The following is an 11,339-nucleotide window of genomic DNA, read 5'->3' on the forward strand; positions in this document are numbered from 1 at the left end:
CTCAGAAATCTGCCTGTCTCTGCCTCCCAGGTGCTGGGATTAAAGGTGTGCGCCACCACCGCCCAGCTGCATTTATTTATTATTATTTATTTATTTCTATGTTGATTTGATTTTATAGCTTCTCCCCTTTAAAGCACAAATGGTTGAAGTGGGACATGAGCATTTTTTTTAATGAGAGAATCTTATAAATTCTTAAAATATTACCCTAGTTCCTTTGAACGAGGGCCATTTGGAATAACTGATCTTCATTTTGCTCTTCCTGTTAAGAAAAGCTTGTAATTATTCTCTATGTCTTTTTGCTCACTTGAATAGGAAATAACTCGCGCCAACAAAGGATGGGCTTTGGACAATATGGTTCTTTGCAATGAAGTCACCAAATTTATGAAGGACGACATTTCTGCCCCTCCTACAGAAGGGGTCTATGTGTACGGCTTATATCTTGAGGGTGCTGGCTGGGACAAAAGGAACATGAAACTCATTGAATCCAAACCCAAAGTGCTTTTTGAGTTGATGCCTGTCATAAGGATTTTTGCAGAAAACAGTAGTAAGTTGTCTTGCATCTTCAAAAAGGGTTGGTTTTACAGGGTTGATTGATGTTATAAATACATAGTCTTGTTATTTGCTATCAGCAATAGGAACTTTACTATACCAACCAGTTCCATATTCATACATATGCTTAATAAATACCTACTGATCCCTGGGAAAACCAATAACATATATATGATAGATATAGTTCTACCAATGAGATCAGAAAGAAATACATGGAGTGAAGAAGTATAAATGTAGTTTTTGTTTGCTTGTTGTTGGTTTTAATTTTAGTTAATTAATTACTTTATACACAGGGCTCAACAAGAAATGTAGGTCTATTAGTTTGTGGGTTTGAGTCAGGATGAGAAATATAAATGGGTGTCTGGGTGTATTTGGCCTAATCATATAGCTAAATGTAAAATGCTGGGTCCCTATTTTATCCAATAGATATAATACTGTTTCAGTGGAGCACTCATTTACTCTACATTATCAAAGTTCTATTTCAGAAATCTCAAAACGTATCAAGTGTTTCCCGCTGTGGCTTTCCATTTTCTAGAGGCTTTTGTTGCAGCTATCCGACTGTCTTCTAGCTAACCGCTCCCCCTGCCCCCCACTTCCTATTCTATACAGGGAACTAGGTTCCTTTGCAAGCATGAGCTATAAGCTCCAGAGACAGCATGGTGATGGATCCTCAGGAGGAAATGATTTAGTGATATAAGTACTTCTTTCTTTGAATAAGTAAAGGAAGAGATAACATATCTTTAAAGGTTGATGGTATTCTGATCCCATAGATAAATATCGCACTTGGAAACTTGGGTCAGGGAGAAAAGGTTGTGAACCACATTTATTTTTTCTTTTCTTTTACTTCTGTGTGTGTGTGTTTTTGTGTGTGTGTGTGTGTGTTCACGCGTGCACATGTGCACTGGCAATTGTATTCAGGGTTTCCTATGTATAAGGACAAGGTTGATCTTGAACTTGCAATCCTCCTGCTTCAGCCTCCCAAGTCTATCCTCTCAGACTCTCAGATAAAGGCCCATGACACTAGATATAGGTTAAATATTTATTTACTTTTTAATATTTATTTATGTGTGAGTGTTCTGTCTTTATGTATGTTTGTGCATCACATGCATGCCTGATATCTATAGAAGCCAGAAGAGGGGCCTGGATCCCCTACAACTGGGTCATAGATGGTTGTGAATTGCCATGTGTGTGCTAAGAAAGAAGTCATGGTCTCTGCAGGAAGAGCAAGTATTTAGCTTTCTCTGCAGCTCCTAAATATTTCCAAGTAAACACTTACTACTTGTTTAACATCTATTAGCTACAACTGTACATACCTGCTAGTAGACAAAGATAATTATGAACCAGTTATTGCCCATAAGGACACACACATAGTCTAGTGAACAAAATCAATAAAAACTAATGCTAAAATATAATTGGATAAGTATGATATAGTTGTGTTCAGAATGCTTAGGAAACAGAAGGGAAACAAGTATGAGTGAGAGCTTAGGTTAGACAGACCCATTCTGAGATGTGGACAAGAATGAGTGTGGCTTGGAGCTAAAGAAAGATTTTTCTTGAGAGAGGGAAAATAGGAAGTCATTCAGTGACTGTCTTACTATCTGCCATATGTCACTCTGCAGCTAAAACTGCAATAGCAAAGACCAGACAGGATGCCCATTTTTAAAAAATTGGATATTTTATTTATTTACATTTCAAATGTTATCCCTTTTGCCAGTTTCCCCTCAGCAAACCCCCTCTCCCATCCTCCCTTACTTCTATGAGGGTGCTTACCCACCTACCCACTCATTCCCGCCTCACTGCCCTAGCATTCTTCTATACTGGGGAATCAAGCCTTCACAGGACCAAGAGCCTCCACTCCCATTGATGCCAGATAAGGGCACTTCAGCTCCTTCAGTTCTTCCCCTAACTCTTCTGTTGGGGTCCCTGTGCTCAGACCAATTGTTGGCTGCAAGCATCTGCATCTGTATTGGTCAGGATCTGACAGAGCCTTTCAGGAGACAGCTGTATCAGGCTCCTGTCAGCAAGCACTTCTTGGCATCAGCAATAGTGTCTGAGTTTGGTGTCTGCCTGTGGGATGGATCCCCCAGGTGGGCCAGTCTCTGGATAGCCTTTACTTCAGTCTCTGCTCTACTCTTTGTCCCTGTATTTCCTTTAGACAGGAACAATTCTGGGTTAAAAGTTTGGAGATGGGTGGGTAGCCCCATCTCTCAACTGGGGGGGGGGCATGCCTAACCTGTGGATATGGTCTCAAATACCCTTCCCTTTGTGGGGTATTTCAGCTAATGCCATTCCTGTGGGGTCCTGGGAGGCTCTTGCTTTCCTGGCATCTGGGACAGGATGCCCATTCTTGTGGCTCAGTTTGAAACCTGTGGTAGATATAAGCAGCAAATGTCATCAGGTCTTGTGACTTGTATATTTGGTGTTTATATTAAAGTTTATCCATGATACTTATGTTAGTGTTTGCAGTTATCCCTAGATGTGCACAGAGAAGTACAATATTGGAGCTGCCTAATAAACACTTTAACTTTGAGGTGAGGCTGAATACAAGAATGCTCTGTCTCCTGATTTGAGCTATTATACTATAACATGGATTAACGGATCAACAGGATACATTAAAAAGTTGCTATCAAAAAGAAACACACACAAACATGGTTATATATTGATTGGTTGATGACAAATGTGATATATATAATAAATGTCATTTACATGGTCCATTTTCTGTTATGCTTCTTTCTATATATTTATATCTAATATATTATATATAACTTATATAAATACACATATAATGCATACATTTATATGTTATAAAAAGTATGTAGAAACATTACAAAAATTTATAAATAATGCATATTATGTAATTTATTTTTGTTTAATATTACTCATCCCCATTATAGTACTTAAAGAAACTTTACCTTTCTAAGGATAGGAAGTCCCTGTAACATAACTTATAGAGACAATGTATATATTAGACATATTTCCTTTAGGTGAAAGTTATAGTACTGGTGATCTTGAATGTTAATGAATCAACAGGATACATTAAAAAGGTGCTATCAAACAGAAACACACACAAACATGATTATATATTGATTGGTTGATGACAAATGTGATATTCTTAGAGGTCTTCAGGAAGCTATCCTGACTTCTCCCAAAGGAGAGACAGTTCAGCATCTGTTAATCTACATTGATGATGGCTTTAAATGAGATGATGACTGAAAACTGACTGTGAGAGCATGTACAGGCATCAGAGAGTGCGTACAGGTGTCACAGGGGTCAGAGAGCATGTACAGGTATTAGAGAACATTTACAAATATCAGAGAGCATGTAGAGGTGTCACAGGTGTTAGGGAGCATGTACAGGTGTCAGAGAGTCCTTGTTCATTTAAGGAAAACACACATACGCACATATGTATGGTTCAACATGAGATAATTTAAGAGTTAAGAGAGGAGATAAAACGTCACTGAGTCTCAGAGACCAATCAGACCTGCTGTTTGTAGTTCTTGAGGGATAGACTTGGTAACAGTGCGAAGACAGGGAAGCAGGAACATGAAGTCAGCCTGGCAGTTAGGAAACTGATTGTATTTATCTGCACAAGAGAGAGAGAGACAGAGAGAGAGAAAGAGAGAGAGAGAGAGAGAGAGAGAGAGAGAGAAGAGAGAGAGAGAGAGAGAGAGAGAGAGAGAGAGAGAGAGAGGAGAAAGAGAGAGAGAGAAAGAGAGAAAGAGAGAGAGAGAAAAAACTCATCTAGGGTTCCCTCTCTTCATTCCATAAATGCTTGAGGCCAGCACCCAGTGACATACTTCCCAAGATTCTACCTCTTTGAGGTTCCATAACTTCCCTAAACAGCACCATCAACTGGGGACCAAGTGTTTGGATAGATGTCTTTATGGGGTAATTTCTCATTCAAGTTTCCATGGTGGGCCTGGGTGGTAGAATTCCTCAAGCAGAAGGTCTAAGCTCCAGAAGTGAAGAGAAATGAAGTCACAGCCTGGACAGCTGTTGTTCGTGCCAGAGAATGTTCCTGGCATGTGTGTTCCAAGAACTGCTTGTGTTGACCTCGGCGGAGTTATGCCAGGGTTGAGAGAGAAAAATATAATCCTGGCTGTGCCACAACACTGTTGTGTTGCTATGTATATCGCCGTTCTAGAGCGTTGTGACCTATCAACAATGTAACTCTGATTACAGAGGGCTGGCTACCACAAAGGGCCCTACCCTCTTGATCACTAATTGAGAAAATGCCCCACAGCTGGATCTCATGGAGGCATTTCTCCAATTGAAGCTCCCTTCTCTGTGATAACTCCAGCCTGTGTCAAGTTGGCACACAAAACCAGCCAGTATAGGTAGGTATAAGTAATATGATCCCAAATATTATTGCTGGTTGTTAAATCAAAACCAAGACCAGCAGGATCATGGCACGATTCCTTGCAATGGCCAAGAAGGCAAAGAAGAGCAGTACCAGGGCCCTTCAGCATCTTGATATTTTCAGGTACAAGAAAGATCAGTTCTCCACTGTTTACGCCTAAACTCTGGATTAAGACCCAGAGTTAAGACTGTGGAGTTTGGAATGATTTTGGAGATCTCAGTACAAATCATTTTCTTTTTGACTAGAGATTCTAGACAGGGAAGAGGAGGGGGAGGAGAGGAGGAAGAGAAGGAGGAGGAGGCGGCCATTCTAATACATAAAGTCTGTACACAAGTTTTTAAAAGCCTGATATGGAGGAGCCACTGATACATTCAGTACAGCTATGTTTTGATGTTTAAGCTGTAACTGTAACAATGACAACATTAAAGGAAAAAAAAAATCAAAAAAGTCCAGCTTTCTTTTTAAATTTGTCATATGTACCAAGCACCCTCAGACCCATGCTGGGTATCTTGAACTGTATGAAGTTTTCTAGAAAGCATTTAGCTTGGAAAGTTTTTGTGAAAGTAGCTGTGGATTTCCTCAGTGAGAATTGGAGCTGAAGGCATGAAGGAGGAGGCGCCTTCAGGAGGAGCAGCGCCCCACTGAGGGAGGTGCAGGCTACGAGCATATGGCTTGGCACAAGTGTTGCTTGGGATTTTTGTTGCTGAACTTTCCTAATGACTGGAAAGGCTGAGGCAAGATTCAACTGAGGCTTTGGGAAAAGTTAGAGTGTTGGTGTCAAGTTTTGGAGCAGAAGTTATTTTACAGAAATTTTAATGACACTTACGCAAAATATTTCCTTAAAAATTTGCTTCATCCTATCATTTATTTAGTCAGCGTGTTGTGGAAACATGTTCCATGTAAAATAAGGAGATGATCTTCCTACAGTGAGCTGGGTGCTGTTTTTCCTTCCTCGTGATCACACTGTAAAAGTCCAAGGCAATTTGGCATTGAACCTGTCAGCATGGCCACAATTCAGCCATAATTTCATAATAGAGGCATTTTTTTATTATTTTATATCAGATTTTTATAGGGCAGCTGTACCCATCCTGCTGAGCCAGTCTGTGCTGAGACTCATTAGCAGCAGGTAAGGGGTGGGCTACAAAAGAAGCAAAGGGTAAAAAGAACCTTTTTAAGGCATGGAAAATAGATATACAATTTAGTTCTTTATCCTTTCTTTGCTTTAGCAGACATAGGTAGAAATTGGTTTTCCTTATGGTTGAAGAGACTGATATTTGATAATGGAAAACTTAACACCACTACTGCTGCTTTCATGCTGAACATTTCATTTCATTTCATTCTGGGAACTAAATAAGGTTCTAATTGAGATACACAAGTGTGGCATCATTAATGACCAAAGGACACTCCAAATGTAGCACTTTAAAATTAAAAATCTCAGTTAAGATTTTACATTAATATGGAAGGTGTTTTATCACTTCAAAGTAAAGTTGTTATTGAAGTCCAGAAACAGGTCTGATTTATTTAATTTCAAAAGGAAGATATCCACATATTTGTTTTAACACTAAAATATGGGAATGGCACATCTTTAAATTTGAGAGTTTGTGTTTAGCATATGAACATCACAGAAAACCACTAAAGTTATATGGGATTTTTAAAAATGGGAAAACTATGCACATACAAATTCTAGATTCTCTACCTACCTCTTCGCAGCTTCCTTTGAGAATACAGGAGAAAGTATACCACTCACCGGAATGACTTACCTGGGCAGAATTCTGTGTCTAAACAAACTTCAGGGCTGTAGCTAAAAAGAGCTAGAGGGGACAGAGGTGTCAGAATGTTTGGGGGCTTATGGTGCTGCTCCTCTGAACACTCAGCAGGGTGAGAGGGAGGTTTCAGCACTTCTGAAGTTTATGATGTTATTTCGTGCCAGATGTGTTTCTCACAGCACACCTTGACCCACTCTCATCCAAGACTGAGGAGGTAGCAAGCTACATGAGGCAGCTGGGAAGCAACTTCCTGACTCCTGGAGCCCCACAGTAGTTAATCCACTTCTCACATACAAATCTAGAACTCTGTAAAGGAAATGGGGAGCATCAGTTTGGAGAGATTTTCTTAGTGAAAAGTAAAATTGTACATATGTCTATGTCTACAGGCATGCATCTGTGAACATGAAGGTGTTTGTATGCATTTGTGTTCATGAATGTGCCTGTATGTGTGTACACATGCATATGCATGCATGGATTTGTATGTGTGTGCATATATATGTTCATGCATGCATGTGCATGCAATGTGTGTGTACCTTTGTGAGCATGAAAATATACATGCATATAAATACATGTGTTTGCATAAATATGTGCATGTGTGTGTGTCTGCCTGTGTGAATGTAAGAATATGTGTGCATGCATGTCTGTGCATGCATGTGTGCATGCATGTGTGAACATGGGAATGTGTGTACATGCAAGTATGTGTAAGCACATGTGTTGGAGGGAGACTATAAAAAGCAAATGGCATGTATGACATTAAGTACTATATTTTAATGGACATTCACATATATTTTCTTATTTAAACTTCACAATAAGTCTTGAAATTTCAGGTTGTTAGGTTTGCTGATGACTATTTTGGATGACTTTGGTCTTGTTCCATGTATGGCTGATTTTGGTCTTGTTCCATGTATGGCTGACTTCTGGTCTTGTTCCAAGTATGGCTGACTTAGGTCTTGTGCCATGTATAGTCATACATGACTATATGTATGACTATGTATGGCTGACTTTGGTCTTGTGCTGACTTTGGTCTTGTGCCATGTATGGCTGATGCTACAAACAACAATGTCACTGTGGGAGGCATGCAAATGCTCACCATTTGGCTTTGGAATATGCTGCAAGTTGAACTGATGTGTCTACTTCATTGTCACATCCTGCTGCAAAGACTAGGGGTCAGCCATACATGGCACAAGACCAGGAGTCAGCCATACATGGCACAAGACTAAAGTCAGCCATACATGGAAAAAGACCAAAGTCAGCCATACATGGCACAAGACCAGGGGTCAGCTATACATGGAACAAGACCAGGGGTCAGCCATGCATGGAGCGAGACCAGGAGTCAGCCATATATGGCACATGCCAAGTTTTGCAAAGACTAGGAGCCTAATTAGCTGTGAGACTTCTGTCTAAGTTTGATTCTTAGGGTTTTACAATCTTGGAGAAATATCTACTTCCTTAGGTTTCAGCATTCTAATCTGTAATGTGAATAGAGGATCGTACTTAATGACAGTATGCACAACAGAGTTGTTTACATAACTGAACTGACCATGTTGAGCATTCAGAAGCTACAAAATGAAATAATTTTATTAATAGTATTACTATCATTATCATTTTAAGTCACAGGAGTTTAAGATGGAAAGAGTGATGTTTATGGAGTAAAAGGGAAGGTATGCTTAGGGACAGGGGAGTAGGTTACTTTGGGTATTGGCAGAAACATATGTAGTATATGTGAATGAATGCATGGGATAGATTAGGAAGTTAAGTGGCTAGAAAGCAGAATTTCTCCAAGACAATTTATTAAGATATTTAGGATCCTCAGTGTGGAGTCCACACGTTTTCATCCCCCACAATCTGTTTTCTGGAACCCTAAGGTTTGAAACATATGTAGCTAAGTTGTTCTCCCTGAATACTTATCTTCAAAGTTACTTGTCTAAGCAGGGGATTGGGCACACACAATCTGTTTTATGGTAGGATTTTCATCATGAAATTATATTTGGGGTGACTTCTAATCCTGTCTCAGATGTTTGCTACATGCTGTGACTTGGCATCTTCAGTTAAGAATCAATTGAAAATAAATAAAACTGAGTAAACATTTTGGAGAACAGCTTTCCCCTGCTTATTAAAAAAGATTCTGTTATTTTATAATTCCAATTTATTTTGGAATTAAAATCCAAGTAGTCAAATATTGTACAAGGTATAATTGTTATAATCATCATTAGACTAAGAGGTTAAGACTCTAATGGCTTATTTCGAGGTTTATAAAATGACTGTTAATCAAATTTACAACAAGAACAATCAGTTGTGTATTTTGTGGAAGCTTGTAGGTCCTAGAATTAAAGGATTTAAATATATCAGTTAGTATAGTCAATATTCTATGATTCATTGCCAGCCATTTACTTGATCAGAACTTATACAACACACACAGAAACACAGAAATACACACAGACACACACACAGACACACACAGAGATACACACACAGATACGGCATTCTACATATTTTTTTAACTAGTGCTGCTAGCATTATCCTAAGAATAACTGAGGAAGAAATATCTAAACTTGAGAATTATTGGATATTATACTGTTGTTTATTTCTGGTGATGACTTTAATGAGATCAAGTCCACAGAGATCTATTAAGTACTGTAGTAACTGTGACTTAGTTTTTATGGCACAAGGTCTTCCAGGCTAGACACCATGTATGCTTTTGCTTTGGAGAGCCCCATTTGTTATTCTCTGAATTACAGGTTGTTTGCAACATTCCTGGCATCCACTCACTACATACTAGGCAAGTCTATAGTTGTGCTAAACCTAAATGTCCCCATATGTTCAATCAGGGCAGGATAACATCTGTTCCAAGTCACTACATCAGAATATTTATTTTATGTCAAGACATACATATAATATAATACCTTTCAAGATAATTTATAGTGGATATTTAAAAACACACAGATAGCTGGATAACGGTTCTATTCAGTTAAATAACAAGATTTTTTCCTTGTTTTTCTAATTTGCTACTGAAATCTGAACTTCTCCAGTACCCAGCTTCATTAAACTAATGCAGTAAGTCAAGTTTCACTTTTAGTGAAATGTGGTACTTTCTCAGTAGTTACAAAAGTCATACTTAATGCTCCACATACTTTCCAGAGTAGTTCAGGGAGTAGTGTGGATGAGACATTTGTTCTTAAACGTTTTATAATCTCAAAGAGAACACTGAAGATCACACTACTTCCTGAGATGGACATTAGATAGATATGAAGGTAAACTGGGGTGGGCAGAGTGAACTTTATAAGGTGCAAACAGAATGTAATTTCCCAGGCTACTCCTAGGTTTTTTTAATATTTGTAAAATTTCACACTTTTTTTTTAAAGAGGGCCTGCACAACTTGTATAGTTTAGTGCTCTTCAGACTTGGCTCTGTCTATGAGCACAGGGTGTCTAAGGATGGAGGAAAAAAGCCCATGGGTAATTTATTGGGGCTCTTTGAGGGATGGATAGGCACTAGGGCTTTGTAGTTGGTTTTGGAAGATACATTATCCCTATACTCTATAAAGGAGAAATGAATCTCAGACAGTGCTGTTTCTTTGTTTCCCAATCCTCGAGGGAGAATTGAATCTCATGGCCATGGCTGTTTCTCTGTTTCTCAGCTATTTTTAAGACTTTGCTTATAAAGGATATTCACAACACTTTGCTTGTCTGGGGATATTCCCTTTCCTGTGATTTAAATGTGATGAAAGTTACACAGTACAGAAGGTTGAAAATGAGATTATAAATTACTGATGAATACGAAATAAAGGCTATATAACACAATCCAAAATCGATGGATCCTTGTGCCAAACACAAGCTCCATATGCTTCCTTCCTTGGATGCTTAGTTGCTTTTATTTTGTTTTGTCATTAGTGATTGACCCTTGCATTTGTTTGACAAACATTTACTGATTTAAAAGCATGGTGAAGGAAGAGGAAGTGGGTACATAAGAACTGAGGAGGAGAGGTCAAGAAGAATGAGTAGAAAGGATTCATATGTGGAGTGAAAGGGGAAGAATGTGAGTGAACATTGCTGTTGAGGTCATAGGTGAGAGACTAGCAAGACCAACAGGAGGCTGAATGTCTTGCTGTAGCTGGTGTGATAGTGCCTGCCACATGCAGGGATCCTGCAATCTCAGAAGGTAGTTCTTCATTCTCTCAGCCTTGTCCATCCTTTGAATGACCTCCAGAATATACAGACCTGGCTTGTGCTCTGAGATGCTTCACTTAGAAATTAATAATGCCAGCAAGTGCTGGCTGACAGGAGCCTGATATAGCTGTCTCCTGAGAGGCTCTGACAGTACCAGACTAATACAGAAGTAGAGGCTCACAACCATCCATTGGACTGAGTACAGTGTTTCCAATGAAGGAGTTAGAGAAAGGACCCAAGGAGCTGAAGGGTTTGCAGCCCCTTAGGACAAACATCAATATGAACTAACTAGTAGCCTCAGAGCTCCCAGGAACTAAACTACCAACCAAAGAGTACACATGGTGGGACTAATGGCTCTAGCAGCATATGTATAGCAGAGGATGGCCAAGTTGGTCATCAATGGGAGGAGAAGCCCTTGGCTCTGTGAAGTTTCTATACCCCAGTGTAGGGGAATGACAGGGCCAGTAAGCAGGAGGGAGTCGGGTGGTGAACAGAGGA

The 11,339-nt window shown here is 39.3% G+C and overlaps 1 protein-coding gene across 1 annotated transcript in view; it reads left to right on the forward strand.

Annotated features, from left to right (window-relative positions):
- Dnah5 (dynein axonemal heavy chain 5) overlaps positions 1 to 11,339 on the forward strand; it is a 249,501-nt gene that overhangs the window by 237,138 nt on the left and 1,024 nt on the right. Inside the window, exon 78 of the mRNA XM_031360281.1 lies at positions 313 to 544. Within this exon, the coding sequence (XP_031216141.1) occupies positions 313 to 544 (232 nt within the window). The remainder of the gene's footprint in view (positions 1 to 312; positions 545 to 11,339) is intronic.

This window comes from Mastomys coucha, unplaced genomic scaffold (assembly GCF_008632895.1).
Source record: "Mastomys coucha isolate ucsf_1 unplaced genomic scaffold, UCSF_Mcou_1 pScaffold8, whole genome shotgun sequence".
In the NCBI taxonomy this organism is placed as follows: domain Eukaryota; kingdom Metazoa; phylum Chordata; class Mammalia; order Rodentia; family Muridae; genus Mastomys; species Mastomys coucha.